Source organism: Apostichopus japonicus, chromosome 5 (assembly GCF_037975245.1).
Source record: "Apostichopus japonicus isolate 1M-3 chromosome 5, ASM3797524v1, whole genome shotgun sequence".
Lineage (NCBI taxonomy): Eukaryota > Metazoa > Echinodermata > Holothuroidea > Aspidochirotida > Stichopodidae > Apostichopus > Apostichopus japonicus.
In genome coordinates this window covers 4472758-4493484 of record NC_092565.1, presented here as the reverse complement: position 1 = coordinate 4493484, position 20727 = coordinate 4472758, and the positions used below count along the sequence as shown (strand labels likewise).

The following is a 20727-nucleotide window of genomic DNA, read 5'->3' as shown; positions in this document are numbered from 1 at the left end:
CTATCCCTCGAGGACTGTTGTATCTCTTAACTTTCCAGTTTGCATCAGCTATAAAACAACACAAATGTTATGCAGGTTTTTAACTTGCATTTGGTAATCAGCAAACCACCCACTTCCAGTCACTTCTGAATGCCATCTGTCTGTATGCATTTCCATCTGATAATTTATTTTTAATGCTTTGTGCAGTTTACATGTGTGTGTGTACAGTATGGTATTGCATTAAGACAGAGACTATACTATTGTTTGCTAGTAAGTTTGTGCAATCAATGGGAAGTAGATGATGGTACTCAACTGAAAAAAAAAATTCTAACCCACGCACAGCAATGTTTGTCAAGAAAATGGAATCCTGGAAAATAGTAGGATTACCATCAGGTTGGTTCATACTCCAGTACAGCATGACATCTAAGACTAAAACTAAAACATTCTCGCGCTATTCTGCTGTGAAATTGATTTATACTGCACAGCTATTTTCTCCCACAAGGCCATGCACCACAAATGTAGTGGAACTCATCCCAATGTAGACAATATGCTAGTGTGCATTATACGTAGTTGAAATAGGTCCCACAGTACACTTATAAACCATCACTGTCATCACAGTAAGCCTGCAATAAATAATCATCATGTCCTAAGTTAAGCTACTACTGCCCAATTATTTACAATCTTCATGATGTCTTTGTAGAGAGGTCTTTGGGAGTCGCAAAGTTAGTGGAAACCCAGCATATTTGTAGTCGTCCTTCCTTAAATTGGTACAGGGTACGCAGTTACCAGCTAACTCAAGCAGGGAGTTCAGAGAATTTGTTGACCTTCCAAGAAGCCATTTATCATGTGCTAAGTACTAGGAAGGTTAAGCAAACTTCAACGCTAGGCGACAGCTAAAAATACTGGGAGCGACGAAGACGATTTGATGGTTGGTTTACATATCACTTGCGATATCGCAGTGGCAATCTGTACAGTAGTTTGAACTGGCCGTAGGGAAGTGAATTTGGAAAAATTAAAATTGAAAGATGGTGAAATTTAGGCTCAGCTATAACATTGATATCATTGGTTACATGTAATGGGTGTGAATAAGTTATCGCATCCATTGACAAATTACAGCAGACTAAAATTGTGAGGCTTGCTATTAAGTAATGTATAAAGTTATTCAAGGGTTTTCCATCTCGTTGTATTTGTTTCTTCGTTGCCAGAGCTCTCATTACTTGCATAAAGAGACTTATGTCACCACATCCGGGAGCAGATGGATCAAACTGATTGATAATACTGTAGTCTATGATGCAATTTTCACTCACGTTGCTGGTGTTGTAATTTTGTATGCCAACCATAACCAACTGGTTTCATTACTTTAGGAAGGCTAAACAACTAAGACATAATCTGTAAATGAGGGTAGAGAGGTTTAGGATGTAATTAAGGGAATGGCAGGTGTGGTCTTCACTCACCACTCAATTAATGAATTGGCTCAATCATTAATCGTTCAACTTAGCACCATCTTGGCAAAAGTCTTTTGGGTAAGACTTACTCTGGAGTTAGTTTTTAGGATCAATTGGTATCATTAATAATGATGGAGTAGATAACATGATTTTTCCTTTGCGAGATTGTGGTCACATTTGATGAATAAGTCAGGAAAGTACAGGACATTGGATAGACCCAATCTGCATAATTTTCAGTCCATTTTGAAGGGTGTCATATTGTTCATGCCAAATATGTAAGAAACTTACTCCTTGTAGTACTAGTGTATTGAGTGCCTGCAACCAGAGTTGTGTACAGTAGGAATGACTTTTGTTATATGTATATTACCACATAGTATCTAGTCAGACTTGTGAAGGAGTTGGTAAATATCATGAAATTGAAAAGGGATCTAGGAAGGTAAAATCAGTAAATGTACATGAGGGAAAGGTTTAATACAATGAGAGTATGAATTGAGTCTTGTAGGCTATGTGAGTACTGTACTGCGATTCATTCATTATAGACAGAGTGGGATGCATGTATTAATACTCCTCACACAGTGAAAACAGATACCAGGATCTCTACGACCATATCTTTTATGTTGTCGACTAGCTGACAAGCTGTATATCCTCTGCTGGTATTTTTACATGCTTGTCCTTTTCAAATAAATCACCCACATATGAGGGTGTTGTCGGTAGTGGTAGATACTTGTACATCCTTGTCACTGTGGATTGGAACTTGATGAGTGTGCAACAAAAAAAAGGAAAGAACCCAAAGAAAAGAAAACAAAACAGATTTGTAGTGACTACATATAACATTTTATAAATGGAATAATATATAGTACGGTTTACCTTTTAACATCTCAGTTTGGGAAGGTGAATTACAGCAACTCCTGCTGTTACAGACTGTTGCTTGCACAGAAATACTGTAGTCACGAATGTGCAACACAGAAGATAGCGTAGGCTGGTACTTGTGTCCACACAGCACTTGCACAAATTCTTAGCAAGAAACCATAAAATAACATACACAGTTTATACATGTAAAATGTAGTGATATGATGTGGAGACAACAATGGTAAAGATCACATTTTTGAAAGTCACCGTAAGGGAGAAAAAAATGGAAAAAAAACAAACATATCGTAGGATGATGTATCTACAAAGATTCAGTACTTATTTCCGAAGCTGGGCAATAAGTATATCCAGGGGATATCAGAATACTTAAAAATCTTTAATACAATTTTCAGACAGATTGTCAGAAATTTTAAATGAAGTCATATTTACTGATATGAAAGGATTCGTAAAGGATTGATTGAAATATTTTATTCTTTCCGAATCGAGTTACTTGATACATGAATATGAAAATGATCCTCTGATAATGATCAAAGCATTCAAAAAATGAAACATTTTGCCCTTTTCGTTTTGAAACACACAACCCTCCTCCCCTTTCTGTTTTTGGAATCGTAGGATGATGTATCGGTGTTAAGTAACTGTCATCCAAGGCAAGGAAAAGGAAAGGCAAAATGATACATTTTAGCTAAACATTGACTGATTAATGGTTGCAACTTTCATCAACCTGTCAAGAATGAAAACAATGGTAAAATTTATCCCTGTGAATGTTAATTTACTACTACAGTGCTAGCCTATATATACAATAAGTTCACAATATAGCATGTCATATCAAATGAGCTGTATGCTCTCATCAAAGATGGCTTTGAATTGTCATATATTTTCCTTTTTGAATTTATGAAGAAACATGGAAACAATAACTTATGTAAAAATGGAATGATCCAGCAATGACACAACCATTCAGGACTGGAAATATCCTGAAACATTTCCCCCCCCCCCTTTAAGTTAATTTAAAGGACCTTGTGTTCACATGCTTCAAAAAGCGGTCTTAGCTGTTAGAGTCGAAAACTGCTTTGGTACAAAGAATCCCTGGAAATCAACTCAATTTGGGGAGGCAGTTTCCTTTGTCCATTTTGCATGTACAGTGTACATTAGTATGTCTGTGTACTTTATACAGTACATTGTATACTACAGTCAAGTGAACTGGGAGTATTACTGGAGTTAACACTGTCTACTACAGTAGTGATGTATTTTGGGTAAAATTTGCATAAACTCCTAACAGGGTGAATTACACCCTTTTCCCTGAAACCACATCTGCAGCGTTGCTTTCTTCGTGATACAGTATGGCTGAAAAATTGAATTCAATTTAAAGGCATATTTTCTAATTTAAAACCTTAAAATCATTAAGCTATCTTTTTTGTTGTTTGTAATATTGCCTTACTTCAAGTGTTTTTATATCATGTTTCTAATTAATGGGTTAATTAGTGTGTGCAGCAAATTTCAGAGCCGGTGAGTTTATGAAAATAAAAAGATATTTTCCATACATATATGATAAACATGCACATGGCACCATTATGATTTTAAAGCAAATGACATGTAGCTCTTCTATTTATGTAGTGTTCCTGCCGCAAAACTGCATAGTTTATGACAATAGTGTAGAGTGCTGCATATGTATGAGCTTGTAAGGAAGTGTCTAGTCTATAGTCTTGCTTTAGCAGTATACCACTCTCACAAATTGATTTTATTCAAAGTCCGCACAAATCAGTAGCTGTTTGACATTTCCCACAAATTGTGTCTGAAGAAGACACATTTCCAGGAAGCAACTGCTCAGTGTCATCAATTTTGCAAGTGATGAAGAGAACCAAGGCTAGGGAAAGTCTTAAGTGTGTATATAATGTGCGTTACAGTGCAATGGTAATTGCTAGTTTCTTCATGTAGTCAGTGTATGATTGAAGCTTTATCAGTGTGTGTGTATGTAATAGTATGTATATGTACTGTATGTGTGTGAGTGTGATGACTAGATGTGCAACTCTGGTTGACACAAAATACTTACACCGGTGACTGGTAAATTAGATTCATATCAAACTTTAGCAATTAATGTATAGAACCCTCCTCTTCCATTGAAGGTACATGTATTACTCATTGAGCCGTCATTGTTAAGTCATAGTAACATTGCATTGAATATACTTCAGTTCAATACGTACTTTCAGGGCTGTGAGTTTGAGTTAGATCTTTGAGTAATAACATGATATTATAGTTGAATCATATATAATGTAAATATATCGTATATTACACTATATAACCATGTGTTATGGTCCAGTGGAGAAAGGCGTTGGCATAAGAAGCAATGATATGCAGCGTTTGGGAGCTCAAGGGTTTGAGTCTTGGTGGGTTGAAGTAAGCTGGGATATTTTATCCAGAAAAACCGCCTGAAATGGTCTCCCAAAACGAAAAAAAAGGTCCATATTTAGGTAAAACTTTATTTTTAAAATTAACTTTAAAATTAGATAGCCATTCAACTTGAAGTGTAACCTAGAAGCCATTCTGCTTCTCCCATATGCACATGTTGTTGTTCAACAGTAAAATGAATGCATCACAAGATGATAGTTATGATAATGAACCTTCAGAGTATTACAATCTATATTGTGTATAGAGAATTCACTCAGTATTTGATACAAATTAGTGTAATGTTGTTCTCTAATATCAGTGTGAACACTCAATGTAGAAAACGCTTCTTTTGTTCATCCAACCTGCACAAAGAAATGATGACCTTAATCATAAAACGAGTTACTAATGAAAAACGAAAGCGTCACCTTTAAGAATGTGGAATCCAATATTTGTTTTCTCTGTTTTACTAAAACTGGGTGACCAGATGGTTGCATACATAACAACATGCTCTAATCTATAAGTAATTATGTGTGGTATCCTATTGTTTGTGAATATCACTGAATAATCATACTACTCTACATACGGGGTAGAGGGAGAAGATAACGTTACTTGATCGTGACAGATATGCTTTTAGACTGTTGGCATAGTATGGGTTGATAGCTCTTATACCCAGACAGTTGACACATTGCCAATACTTGGCTATATGTAGCAGTATCTTGATTGGATTTCATAGTGCTCAGGGTTTTTCAAGACACATTGACTGTGTGCGTGCAACACAGAGCCTACTGTACCGGGTTATTTCATAAAATGTATTGACATTGACATGTATCGTACAGCCCAGTATATAATTCTCACATCATGTACTACATGTACTGTACAGTTCATATGTGGTCTCCACTCACTGCAACGTCAATTACAATGCATGTACTCGATGCAATGCTTGTTCTTGAGCTGTAAGGTACTGTAGCTCATTTAAAGTCATTTGAGTAAGTCAGCACATTTAATATTCAAGAAACGAGAATTGAAAACTGCACACAATAGATATGACATAGTTTTACAAACTGTATGAACTTGTATCAAGAGTCAAATGTGAAGGGGTGGAAGAAGAGCTAGGAGGGGGCAGGTGGATTACCATGCATGAATTTGGAAAGAAAGTGACACTCATAGTTTTCCCCTTACAAATAAAAATATAGTGTGGGATAGTGGGGGTGATGGATGGTCAGAGAGTGGTCGTTTAAAGGCCCCAGTGTGAATGTGTGATTTGGACAAGATCCCACTTGCCACTGAATTTAATAAAATACTAAAGACAACTAACCAATTGGCCCCATATTCAATACATGTGTTGTGTATGATGAAACATAACAGAACAGAAAATTAGGCAGTCACTCCCATTTACATCATCAATGCGCATAATTAGCTAATGTTTTTCTCTAAATAAGACTAGAATTCAGAGAAAACACTTGTAAAATGGCCAATCATTGATGGATTTTGATCATGGGATTTGCAACAATTTTCATGTCCATTTTTAATGCCTAATGGAGTGATTAGGACAATGTTGTTTCATAGGTGTCAGTAGCTCTTTTAAGCCCTGAAAGTCTAGGAGTGTGTCACAGAAACTATGTCCTGATTGATTAGTTAACGGAATAAATAGTGCTAATATAAACTTTGATTCTTTCTTTGTAAGTTTCTAGAATTGTACTGTTAGCACACATACTGTAGTAGTACAGCTGTGAAACAAGGAAACAAGTGTTGTAGTGATACAGTAAGTTGATATAGCATGTCTTCCATATAATTGGAGTTCTTTGAAGATCAATTTTCACTCTTGTGATTGCTCTTGTGTATATATCGAATGAAATTCTATTGTTGTTTTTTGGCAAATGGTTCTATTTCTGAGGTTTTCAAATAATTGAGAGGAATTATCCAGGAAGGGTGGTTGTCGGCTGTTGAATTTTCATTTGACTCCTACAGTATAGCGATTGTATACAGTAGATCTTGGCGTATTCTGTAACACTCATGGCTCTTGAAGTACAGTGTTGACCTCACATATGAATGGCAGGTTGAACATTTAAGTACATAAATATCACCACAACAGGAGCCATTGTTAATATGTCAAACTGACTTTAGTGATATTTACTTCATTTCACACTCAAAAAAAAAAAAAAAAATTACAAATGGTAAAATTGAAATACAAATATGACTTACAAAGGTGGCTTACAAGCTACAGTAGATCCATATATTTAGTTTCAGTCTGATTAATGCCTTCAGTAATGCTTTTAGTACCTGTATATAGATAGCTACTGAGAAAAAGAAATGATGTATGTAGGTCAGAGGTGAATTTAGTTTTATCATACGATACATGCAAAGAGCATACCAATCTATTAATATCCCAGACGGTGAAATTTGTTCGCCCACTTTTACATGCCGGTTCCGACATTATGTTTATTTAGAGTAAATACGTTTTTTATCAAGAGTGAACCTGATGCAAACAAGGGTTGTGTCACAGATGCAGATCTGCAAATTTTGCTCAGCATTGAAAAGAATATGAACGCACTCAGTGTTAATTGGTACAGTATATGTAATTGTATAGCCTTCAAAATCTCTGCATAATGAACACAGTGAACTGTATAGTAGCAATCCAACGTCAAAAGTAGCTTAAAAAATAAGGGAAAAATGAAACATTTCTTTGCTAATGTAAATCTGTTCATGTCTATGATGTCAAACTCAACCTCAACAAAATGGCCGACAGAAAGTAGAAATTGTATCAAAGATTAACTTACTCTCTTCAAGAACAAAAATAAATTTACCTCTGACACAGAGCCCTGTGCCCTACTTGTGTACATGGCAAAAGTGTATTATTTATTACTGACTTCAATACTATTTGAAGTTTGCACAGATTGCGTCAAACCTAAATGATTTAATAGTTTCTTGGCTGCATGTTGAAAACAAAGATAAACCTTTGAAACTCAACGTTAAATGTCCTTATTACATGTGTGTTTCCATAATGTCTTGTGCCTGTTAATAATGTTATTTTATTCGGGCTCGGTGAGGTGCCATGGGAAGTGTACGAGCCCACACTGGAATGAAGCAAAATTCTAAGCCACCCACAACCAGATTGCTTCCTTTTCATAACTTAAATGTTATTGCATTTACCCCGATTGGAAAGTTGATGATCTGCAATATTGTGGATGCGACGGTGACATGTTGGCACCTTTGTACTAACAAATGTGTCTTACAAGACTCAATACCAACTGATTTTAAGTTGACTTTGTGTACACACAGGGTGGCTTAGTTCACACAGTCTTTGCAACATTTGCATAAACATAGTATACACAAGGTGTCTAGCAGGCAAGGCCTCATGCTCACTAGACTTTTTGTAAGCTTGTGGCTTTTTTTTATCTGTGAGTAAAGAATAGGAATTGGGTAATAACCATTAATGGTTTAATTACCTTTAAATAAACCATTAATTAAACCATTAATTATAATAGGAATTTAACCTTTTTCATGGATGGTGACTGGTCATTCCATTTTGCAAATTGTCGAAAAAAGCTGCAGCAGCTTAAATCCCCTGCAGCATGGCTGAATCAGTATCAACCAATAGAGATTATCTCTGCAGACCAGCTGTGCCTATTGTGTGGAATTGCAGAGCACAAAAGATTATGTCGGTCCTACGCAGCCTAGCTGAATTACGCTGCAGCCCCCTCAGCGTCCTATAGTTGACACAGTGCCTTCAAGAACTCAGGGAACATTAACACTGTAAGACACTTTTTTATTCTTATTTTTATAGTTGAACTAGCAGTCACGATGGATCGTCTATACGGAGGAGTCTGCTACGCTGGCATCGACACAGATCCAGAACTGAAGTATCCTAAAGGAGCTGGCAGGGTGGCTTTCTCTAATCAGCAGAGCTATATAGCTGCCATCAGTGCTCGGTTTGTGCAGCTAAAACAAGGCGATATTGATAAGAGGGTGAGTTTGCATTTCTCAACACTTTGAAACCCTTAACCTTCCATCCTGGGTTGGCAGAAACTTTCCTCCATGAACCCTTACCTCCCCTCCTGAGTTTGCAGTCTAACTTAATCTAGTTTAGTTGGAAGAAACCATGGATGCAGAATGGTCATTTCGGGACAGCCTGTGTCATTGTGACATCACACTGCTTTTCACTGTATTATTAAGATCAAGTATGTTGTACAACCTCACTATAATAGTCTTAAATGATAGTCACAATGAGGGATTGCAGGGAAACATATTTAGTAGACCTTAGTGGAATAGACAGTAAGCAGTTTGAACAAATGTGGAGGCAGTCAGTCTCTGAGATATTGCGCGTATGGTTTGCATGATTTATTGTTCAGTACCAGCACTTAGTCTCCAAGACTGAGAAATTCAAACCTTCATCCTCCATTTCAGGTTGAAGTCAAACCGTATGTTCTTGATGACCAGATGTGTGACGAGTGCCAAGGCACTCGATGTGGTGGCAAGTTTGCGCCGTTCTTCTGCGCCAATGTGACCTGTTTGCAGTACTACTGTGAATTTTGCTGGGCCACAATCCATCAAAGACCAGGAAGGGAATTCCACAAGCCGCTCGTCAAGGAAGGAGGAGATCGCCCTCGCGCCGGCGGCGGGTTCCCATTCCGCTGGTAAAGAGCAGCAACGTTTGTTGTAGCCGATTTGTTATTGCATGCCAAGTATTCCACCATTAATCTTTGTATCAGGGTTTGTTCAGATTAACCTTCTATCAGTAAAATACTGTTCAAAATTAAAAAAGAAATTGATTGATCGATAGCTAAAGTTCTTCAGATTTCCTTCTTTCTTTTAGAAACTTTGGGTAGGGCCAAGATGACTCTGGTTTATTTTCTACTTTGATGACAAATATTAACAGATATCAATTATTATTATTATTATTACTATTATTATAATTTTTTTGTTTTTTTTTGTTTTACCTGATTTCTAACCTCATCTTGCCAATCAGTAAGTGACCTTTTGTTTTTCAGGAGATTGAAACATAATTTTCTTAGAGCCAAATTCTGTTTTTGTGCAATCTTTTTTATATGATTGAAGTGTTTTGAAGGAATTAACACAAAAAAAAAAATTATAACGAGGAGAGTTTTGAAACCAGCTGTGGTATTTTTTAAAGAAGGAAACTTTTTGTTTCGGCAGCAACTTTTTTAAATTCAGTACATTTATCTGGCGTGTGTGAGCATAGTGTTGTATGTTGGATGCCTTGGGAGTACAGACCTGCATTAGCACTAAGTTTTTTTTTTTTATAAATTCAGGTGTGCATAGCACCATATATATACTAAAAGTTACATGAAGAAAGACTTACAAATCTGCTACATACAAAGAAAAGCTAAGTTTTCTCTTTGTTTTTGAGGAAGGGAGAGGGAAGGGTGGGGGGGGGGGAAATAAATCTGAAATAAGTTTGTTTTTTCACAGGTGCAAATAGTAATTTGAACTATTTATGTATTCATAAGGACTCCTGCGATCTCAACCTTCCCAGATCATCGTCATAGGCGACAGAGATAGCACCCGAGTTGTCTCTTCGAGGGTAGATCTCGTTGTAAGAAAAAACAAAAAATAGTTTCATGTTGGCAGCTAGTTTCACGATCTTTTGCATTCATCAGAGGTTGTTAATGTTTCATTCTCTGTCTTAGATGTTTAGTAGTGTCAGACAACTTCAAAAAATCTAAAAGAATTGGAAATCAAAACAAACAAAGAAAGAAAGAAAAATGATACCAAGCTAATAAGGTTTCCCTTACTTCACTTCACCATTGTCTCTTCATTCTTCTGTATTCTAATGGTTTGTTTTTCATTTTTGCGATTTTCTCAATAAGCTGATAATTTTGATCTATAAATTTTTTTTTGTTTCCTCTCGCTATCTCTCTCTCTCTCTTTTTGTTCTTCTCCTTATCCTTTTTTTCCTTTCTTTTCATAGCTTTTGTTTTCATTGAATAAAGGTAATTGTAAAAAATACCGACTTTCTTCTCTTCCCCTTCACAAACGGTGATAATCTTTGCTGTCAGCAATGTGGTATAGTTTTAACTATGATAGAGACACTATAATTTTATATAATTTTTCTGTCAGATTTCTTTAGTATTTGCCTTGTTTTTAATAGCCTACTTCCTTTCCGTTGGTGTATGTGCAAAATAAATACATAAATAGTCCGTGTATTCAAACGTGTAACGAGAAAGAAAAAAAAAAAAACGAGACTTTGTGTAGTTTAAAATAATCATTCGAGAAATGTAACCTGGCTTTGTTGAATGTTTGAGTACATAGGAAACACATTCACTATAAACCAGCTTTTGACTTAAAAAGTGGAATGCAAGAGAATGATATGCATTGTTGAATGTTTTAAGTCAGTAGTGATTATAATAATAATAATAATAATTAAACGACAAAAAAAAACATACTTTCACCGATCCAGCTATGACTTAACTGGACTACCAGAATATGGTGATGCTTTGTTGGATGTTTAAATTAACGATAGAAACACATTCAGTAACTGAATTTTGACTTTAGTATGTGGGCCACCAGAGAAGTGGTGTTGCTTGTGTTTTACATGTGTTTAAATGTGTGGTAAAAAAAAATTGGGTTCATATATTTTTACTAGTATCTTTAAAAAAAGAAAAGAAAAAAAGGTAGCCTTTCCTCACTATGCGAAAGTAATCACATTTTCAGAGTCCTATTTGTCTTTATACTGTCCGTTTAGAGGGTTCTCACGAGTTTTTCTTATGTTTCACATATTTAATATTGAATTATACGTGTATTGCTGCAAATATTATAAAGCAAAGTTCTTCCCGTTTCTACATGTTCATGGTAGCTATCTACTCTCACAATTTTTGAAGTACAAATGTTGCAAAAAAAGGAGTAAAAGAAAAGAAAAGAAAAGAAAAAAAAACTATTTCTACTGTTTTTGGATACTGTTCTTTATTAAATTTGTTCAGCTTTCTTACATATTTTTCATAACAGTATTTTTAAAGGCAAATAATTGTTTATTTAGACAAGTTATATGAAAGATAAAAAGACTTTCTTATTCACAATTTTTCTACTTTTTGATGCAAAGATGAGTAGAAGTGTCAGGGATGTTTTGAGACGGTTGATAGTCCCACGGTGGATGATAAGCATTATTTGTGGAATGTATTAAAATTCCTACAACAAATTATTTATTGTATTTTGTAAACAGGAAAAAAAGTTTTGGATTTCTTTATTTTTGAATATATATTCTTCAATTCTTTTTTTTTTTCTTTTTTATGTGTGGTGAGAGCCCATACTAGTTTTGTGGCTTTTTGGCTCACTAGTTTGATATAAACATTTGCAGTCTATGGTTGCATTTTTAAAATTAAAACAAGAAAAAAAAGAAGAAATATTAAAATAGTGGGGAAGTGTCGTGTGATTGCTTCGGGTAGATAGTTCTTGCACAAATGTCCCTCGAAAGAGGGATTTGGTGCTACACCACTAAGAGTTATGTTTTCTGATATCGAAAACATTTTTAAATTAAAGAGACAAGAGAGAAATGATATTTGAAGAGAATAACAAACAAAACAAGAAAACATTGGACATTGTTGTTGAATGGATCTTTTTGGTAAAAAAAAAAAAAATTTAATTACGTTTTGATTGGTTGGTTTTTATGTGCAATACATTGTTGAAATGTGCGAAATCTTTTTTTTTTCTTTTTTCACCGCTAAATAGTTTAATCAGCATGATTCATGTGTTCTGAAATTGCATGAGATACCAAAGTTTTTAGTTTCAGTTTTTCTCTTCTTATTATTTAACCCATTCATTTATTCTTACTTGTGATTTGAAAGCAAGAAGAAATAACAAAAGGATAAAAAAAAAGATACGTTAACCTTAAAAATCTTATAGATTTTACTCACTGCTTTAATGCGAAGTATCTAGTTGTGAATTGAGTCCAACATAGCAGTTACCACTTGTCAGTCATTTCTGTAATTATTTTTTCAAGGGTCATTTCCCTCATATTTGAACTCGTAGCATATTTTCACAGTCGTAGGCAATAAAAGAAACGTGTTGTGATTGTCATTTTTTCTAAAAAAATTTTTTTTTTGTCTGTTTAATAAATTGAGTATTTCATGTGAATTTGAAAAAAGGCTGAAAGATCAAAGTTACAGTTATTTTTCTTTCTTCACGACAAGACCAGGGGTAAAAAAAAAATTGGAAAGAAAAAGATGGGAGGGGGAAGAATCTTAAAAAGAGGAGAAAGTTTGTAACCATTGTAGCTAGTTTTACCACATTTCTTACCGTTTTAAACCTCAGATGAAAGTTTTTTGGGCCTGTTTATTTTGTTGGTTTGGTATTCAAGATGTTTTGTCATTTATATATCTATTTTTCATGATCATTTTTTTTTTTTTTGTTAATGTTAAAATAACTTGGTTGCACAGGTTTTGACTGGTGATTGAAAACAAAACAACAGAAAGGGGAATGGGGGAGAGGGTCAGCGGAGTGCTTGCATTGCCTCACGATGGAACGATGGATGGTAGATAGTTTTTCTAGTTAGTTTTGAAGCACGTTTTTCAATCTTTCTCTCATTTGTTTTTGCATCCATAATTTGGTTTGGAGGTGAATGTTATTTTTAAAACCAGTGGAGCTTTTATCTCTGCTTTCCATATATATATTTTTTCCCTTCTTTTGTTCTTTCTTCTCCTTGGTTTATAACTACTTTTGTGATATTGTTCTTCTAGGAAAGGAATACAATTTTTTTTTTAAATTTTGTAATGCATCTTTTACTTTGTTTTTTCCCCCCCACCATTTGTGATAAGAAAGTACCAGACAGAAATATTTTCCAAAAATGCATTTCTTTTTTTCTGAAGCAGTTAAAGAACAAAAAACAACAACAACAACATTTGAAACCAATTTTTCGTAAAAAAAAACAACTTTTCATGAAAATTTATATTTTGCTATTAATTCAGATAAGTCTTTGCATCAAAGAATGATTTTTTTTGGGAGTTTACCCTTATGATTCTTGTTGTTGTTATGTCAGTGTCAGTAAACGAAGGATTTATAAAATAAAAACTGTTAAAACACTCCAGAATGATACGTGACCAAAATGTACAATTCTCACGGTTGTTAATTTCAAACAAGAATATAATAATAGACTAATTAACAGTTGTGTATCAATTGGTCACGAAACAAAAGGGAAGACGTTAACTGCCACAAAATGTGTTGAATTAAAGCAGTAAATGATTTAACAGGATGAACAGGTAAACCAATGGTTGGGTAAGGTATGAAAGTTTCACCTGTTTGTGATCTCTCAAAACACTGTTCAGCCTCTTCAATTTAATAGTCTAGCACACTTGTGTACTGTGGAAATGGTGTTTGGAACGATGACAGAGAACCAGCCCATTCTGACATTTCTGGACTAGCTGAGAATTCAAAGAAGTAAAGCCAGATTTTTAATCAAAAACGTTTTATGGCTGTAAAGTAAATTTTGAAAGTTAATTTCTTGGACTGAACCCTGTTGGTTGCCGTATTTGGTTATGCGTTTACAGTTTCTAAGAAATGTGTTCAAAAATATAAAAAAATAAAAGTCAGTGGTTATAGGCACAGAGCTGCAGGAACTTCCTGTAAAAAAAAAAATTGGTTTACAGTGTCAGGCTTCTTATTTGTGAAAACTGGTTACAAATTCAGTTTGTAATGAAACTGTATTATTAACATGAATACATATTTATGCTTGTACTTTTCATTTTGATTTGAATCCAACTCACCACTAGTACCAGTCATGTTAATGGAAAATGCAAGGCTAGTATTATAATAAGTACATAAAGAGGTAATTGATATAAACTGAAGATGGATATGTACTAAATATATATACATATATATATTATATATATATTAATATAATGTTTAAAAATAGCTCGACAGTCCATACATCCCAATTTATGTTAGGACAACCAAAACCTGCTGTGGACTTTGTCCGGTAACAACTAGTTGTTAACATCAAATTCAAACTGCATTATAACTAAATATAGGCCTAAAAGCTGGTGTTGTTCACCATCCTGTTCATCGTTCCTACAGTGTACATCCCTACAGTGACATGCTGGGCATACTATTTTGCTACATTTTTCCGGACAACCATTTGTATCAGAACTGTAAACCCAAGTGTTGAAAACTTTGTAAGACAAATATCATAACCCTTCTTCGATATGACACATGAAAGTTACGGTTGTTTATGGTGGTTTAGTATTAGCTTCCAAAATAAAACACACCACTGTGTTGCATGTACAAAGTTTTTAGTCTATATGACTACTCTAGTACACTGTGGATGCTGACGTTGCGTTGGTGACTTAAATGCCTGATGTGTTCATCAATTTAAGGTATTATCCTCCCATGTTAATATTCTAGGATCTTTAAACCTATTTCTCTGTGTCTGTTCTGTATACAGCATATTTACTGCCTTGTGCAAGCTCCCCCCCAGAGAAACCTTTGATCAATGAGGGTTGTTACACCTCATTGTAACAGGTCGTCGGGTTAACAGCCCAAAGAGCTTATGGGATCATTTTACTTCCTATATTAAACTGAAGTCAATATTGCATATTTAGATTCCATATTGGATATTTTACTGGCTGTTACATAGATTTATCTCTTCCAGCAGATTTAATTTTTGATGTTGTGCAGTTCACACAGCAGAAAGAGAATTTTAATAGCTGAAAATTTCTGTTTTGACCAAGTGATGTTCTGGTCCAGGTAAAAGGTAGAAACGTCCTTTGCCATACCGGAATGAGATCTATGATAATTATACACCAAAAAAAATGGAATAAAAAAAGATGTGGAAATTGAATTTTGTGAAAATATTACCAAAGTTTGTCTGCCTTGATGTTGAAATTTAAAACTTTTAAAAACTCATTTCACCTGGACAGACATCAAGAGTCGGTCTTGTAGTTGATATTGACTATTCTTTATTGCCATGGTAACAAAAGCTTCTTTGCATAAATCATTAATGTTTGGCAAAGCTCTCCGTTTGAAATGTGTATGCCTTCTCAAGTTGGTGCATTTATTATGCTGGTAAGAATTCAGAACTGGTTTTCAGAGAACAATTTTTACATGCTAGTTTGATATTTATTGATGCGTTTTCATAATAATAACAACAAGTACACATAGCTGATAAGCAATGTGGCATTCCACATTGCTATAAAATAGACCATAATTTATGCCACATGAAGAGGCCAGCTTTTTTCCTTTTTTAAAATTGAGTAGGGGGAGTCATTTTCTGATCGTTTTTAGTTTTGGAAGAAAATTCTATCATTCAATATTTTTGGTTACACAAAGTTTCATACAAAAATTTTTCGCATGCTTTTGATTTGTTTGATTTGTCGCCTGCAATAGAAATTACACATTCCTTTTTTATCATAAAATTGTATTTTTTCTATAAAAAAATTTCTTTTTGATTGGGTTTTTTGGATTGTTATCACCAGTTTTTTTTTGGCACACTCTAATATTCTCCGCTGAAAAAAAAAAGATATGAGAACACACTGTGCGGTGGTATTCTGTGTGAATAAATGTTTGCAACTTAACTTCGTCTTCTTTCTCTTTTCTTTGCCCTCTCTGCCTTAAATGAATAAATCATCTTGCTAAATTTGAGATGGATAAAGAAGGACGTATGAGCTTTTGTTGGGAAAGGTTGAGGAAACATTGGGGTGCAGCGCAGTAAACCCAAAATCTCAGGGTCAATAAGGTGGCCCCCCGAGGAAATATTAAGGTATTCCAAATAATATTCCAAATAATAAGGTATTCCTTTCTCAAAATAGATGTGACAATTGTACCCATGCTTAGAAGTAAATGACCTTTGACCTTTTGTCCATATATGAAAAGCTAATAAATAGATAGTTACACACATGTCTACTGCATTAACCTCGGTCTTATATCTAACTGCAATACAGCATGTCTGTTTTCAAACATTTTGTAGAATTTGTAAATATCACTCAAACAGCATAATTTTACACCGTTCATAGTCAAATTATGCATACATGTGCCTTCTTTAGCAAGGAGCCTCATTTAGCCTCGAATCATGAAGAAAACATTTGCCATGAATTTCTTATACATTTGTCTACTTTGAAGAGTAATATGTGAGGTAGTGGAGGTTTGTTAAACAACACTTGGCGAGTTCTGCGCTGAAAATGATACAGAAAACTTGAAGACGGTAATTATGCCGTTCAGGGCGAAGCAGCCGTTTGAGCAAAGTAGCGAGGCAGCTAGATTGATAAATTCGATATTGAGCTTTGTGCCTATTGTAACTTGACGATTAATTCTTCAAACTAGCAACTTCTAAGGATCTTCCATCAAATTCCCTCACGACATTCAGCTATGAGACTTAGCATTAATTGAAAACAGTGGAATATAAAAGTGATTACGATGGATGGGGTGAAAATTCAGCCCTGGTTCGTTCAGTAGATAAAGGCAAATCATATTCCAAGGAATGAAAAGAAAATAGTCTTTTTGTGTTTGATCAGTCTTTTTGCACTACCTTGATCTGACATTTTTTTATTATTTTGCATCTGTTACATTTTTCTAACTCCAAATACCTACAACGTTTGACTCCTAAAAAGACACCGTGTTGCACATATGACATTGAGTCATGCCTATTGAAAGACTACAACAACAAAGTCTGACATCGGGACAGATACAGGTTTAGTTAACGACAAAAAATAATGATACCAGCATAAAAACTGCAAATCCTTCCTGTGGTATATTATAGAGGTAGCCAGACATGCTTCTGTTTTGAGACTATATGATATATAGAGGCTTTTTGAAAGGGAACAGATGACAGGTCACCCTCATAGCATGAGGTCAAATGTCAGTTCAATGCAATCAGCTAGATTGGACAATTCTCTAATGCTGATACCACTCTGTACTGTCCTCTCATATCATGCTTAGAAGCACTCACACTGACAGTATAAACGGTTCCTCAATCTAGATGAAGACATCAAGGGCGAAGGAACCGGGGGGCTGGGGGGGCTGTTAATAATGATGTCTCTTAGGAGACACCGTACATACGTTGCTCGGCTGGGTTACTGTAATAGTGGCAAATGGAGACCAATATCCGCACTTAGTGGACCTAATGTTATAGTCGTACATTGACCTTGAACAGAGGGGCCTACCGTGAAAACGTACGGAAAATTCATCCTTTTATATCTCAGCGAGACAATTCCACTGGATACAGAAATACGACTCAAAAGTCCTTAGATGTGGTCATTATAACAATCACATTAAAAGATATGTATGAAAAGCAGATTAAAGATATGATGGAAACTCAAATGTGGACCAAAAAACGATGTCCCTACGGATGCCGCTCAGTCACATTTACATAATTTGTGTGTAGTAGGTTCTGTAGCTCTTTTGTGGAAATTCTTTGGAATATACTTAAAGTTGAGAGTCCATCCATGCTTTAGATTATTGAGGGACTTAGATCATCACGTTTTATGAGGAGGGAGGCTGTTTTTAATTATTTACATAACATCTGGGTAATAGGTACTGTAACTCTTTTCTTGGAGAAAGCTTGGAATATGCGGATAAGGAAGAAAGTTTTCCAGTTCCTCCCATGCATTAGATTAATGAGGGACCTAGATCATCACGCTCTCGAGGATATCTCATATATTAGGTGCAAGAGAAGTGGTGAGTGTGAGGAAGGGTAGGGGAGAATGGGGGGGGGGGTGGGTAAATGATGTTACCAGGGGGACCTAATAATTCGTCCTAAATGAGATTTGAAAAAAAAATCATTAATGTAAGTAAATATCATTACTGCCTGCTCTCGCTGATTTCTTTCAACACTAAGTTACGCTTATCGGAAGACTAGGCCGATAATACAATGCTTTAACAAAGAGATGCTTCTTATTTATTACTTAAAGCTGTTACTTTCATTAATCTATTTGGAAAAAAAAGCTTTTAAGTTGAGAGACTCAGTATGGATAAATTAAGTAGAACAAAGATCGTTGCGTGCTGCGTGTAACGATGAAGTTTCCTATATTGGGATGGAAGGGTATCAGGGTGGGAAGGATTTAGTGAGAAGTTAAATGACGGTGTAACCAAGAATTAAAAAAAAATGGGGCGTGCTAGGGGGCAAAAAACCTGATTAATGATTTATGAAAAAAATAAAAATCATTTAAACAAAAAGCCTTTCCCGGTCAGATAATTACACGAAATTGGTGTATAACAAAGACAAGAGTGTCTTCTACTCCACGTCTAATTTTAATGTCGATGGGTGTTTCAGAGAGGACAAGAAAGGGGGCTGAAAAGAGGGGGTTTTCCAAATTGTGAACTTATAAAGAACACGTATTTCTATCGGGTCCTTTGGGATCACGTATCTCCCGAACGGAAGCAGATATGGACCTGGGAGTTGCAGATTTGGGCTCCTGAGCATCGGTTACCCCCTATTACGTCATTTGAGAGAATTCGATTTTTGGTCGATTTTGGGTCAATTTTTAAGCGAAAAAAAAACAAACCGAAATCAGGTATTTTTTGTCCCCACGCCCCCACACAACACCCAATTCCAAAATAAACTTCAGATTCGTAATCAGCGTGTCGCGAACTACCAGATAAGATACACATTTATCGCTTTTGGGACAAAAAGTTTTTTCACCTCAAAAAACAGTAAGACCGAAAAACTTTGACGACGAACAAAGGTTTAAACCTTTTGTTGTCCCTAAAAGTTTTTCGCTTTTCTATTGTTCCTCTGAAAAGTTGCAAACTGAGCGAAAATAAAGGGCGCTCGACGCATCTTGCCAGTGATACGTTATTTCAAAGCAGTCAAATCAAACCTTTCTTTGTTATCTTTAGTTTTATCTTGACATTTATGAATAAATGGGTCAAATTTTGTGCAAAAATGTTGGCAAAAACTGCTTTACGGTTTTTTTAGGTGAAAAATCTTTTTGTCGCAAAGGCGATAAATGTGTATCTTTTCGGGTAGTTCGCGACACGCTGATTACGAATCTGAAGTTTATTTTGGAATTGGGTGTTGTGGGGGGCGTGGAGGGCAAAAAAACCTAGGGTGGGGGACAGGAAAATCATATTAGACAAAAAGCCTTTCCCGGTCAGATAATTACACGAAATTGGTGTATAACAAAGACAAGGGTGTCTCTTACTCCACGTCTAATTTTAATGTCGATGGGTGTTTCAGAGAGGACAAGAAAGGGGGCTGAAAAGAGGGGGGTTTCCAAATTTTGAGCAAAGTATATTGCGAGGAAGCACAAAGCCAACTGACTTTTTATATATATATTTTTTATAGTCTCCTTACTTTGTTAGGTTCAAATATTAGAAACAAGCATTATTTCTCAACAGTTACAGTGGTGCAGTGGTCAGTGCCCGTACCTAAAGATTCTGTCTTTGAGTTCAAACCCCAGTGAGGGCAGTTTGCTTTTTTCAGTTCTTACACCTCTTTTCTTCCATTATGAACCTTAAATATTAGAAACGAGCATTATTTCTCAACAGATACAGTGGCGCAGTGGTTAGTGCTTGTACCTGAAGAGTTAGACAAACTCCATGTGTCTGGGTTCAAACCCCAGAGAGGGCAGTTTGCTTTTTCTATTCTTATACCATTTTCCTTCCATTATGAACCTTAAATATTAGAAACGAGCATTATTTCTCAACAGATACAGTGGCGCAGTGGTTAGTGCCCGTACTTAAAGATTCTATGTCTCTGGGTTCAAATCCCAGAGAGGGCAGTTTGCTTTTTCTATTCTTATACCTCTTTTCTGCCATTATGAACCATAAATATTAGAAACGAGCATTATTTCTCAACAGATACAGTGGCGCAGTGGTTAGTGCTTGTACCTGAAGAGTTAGACAAACTCCATGTGTCTGGGTTCAAACCCCAGAGAGGGCAGTTTGCTTTTTCTATTCTTATACCATTTTCCTTCCATTATGAACCTTAAATATTAGAAACGAGCATTATTTCTCAACAGTTACAGTGGCGCAGTGGTTAGTGCCCGTACTTAAAGATTCTATGTCTCTGGGTTCAAATCCCAGAGAGGGCAGTTTGCTTTTTCTATTCTTATACCTCTTTTCTGCCATTATGAACCATAAATATTAGAAACGAGCATTATTTCTCAACAGA

At 35.4% G+C, this 20727-nt stretch overlaps 1 protein-coding gene across 1 annotated transcript in view; it reads left to right on the top strand.

Moving 5' to 3' along the window:
- Positions 1–16192, top strand: part of LOC139967367 (cytoplasmic polyadenylation element-binding protein 3-like) — a 61301-nt gene extending 45109 nt beyond the window's left edge. Inside the window, exons 7-8 of the mRNA XM_071971077.1 lie at positions 8458–8639; positions 9078–16192. Coding sequence (XP_071827178.1) covers positions 8458–8639; positions 9078–9311 — 416 coding nt within the window. The 3' untranslated portion in view covers positions 9312–16192. The remainder of the gene's footprint in view (positions 1–8457; positions 8640–9077) is intronic.
- Positions 16193–20727: the final 4535 nt, after the last annotated feature.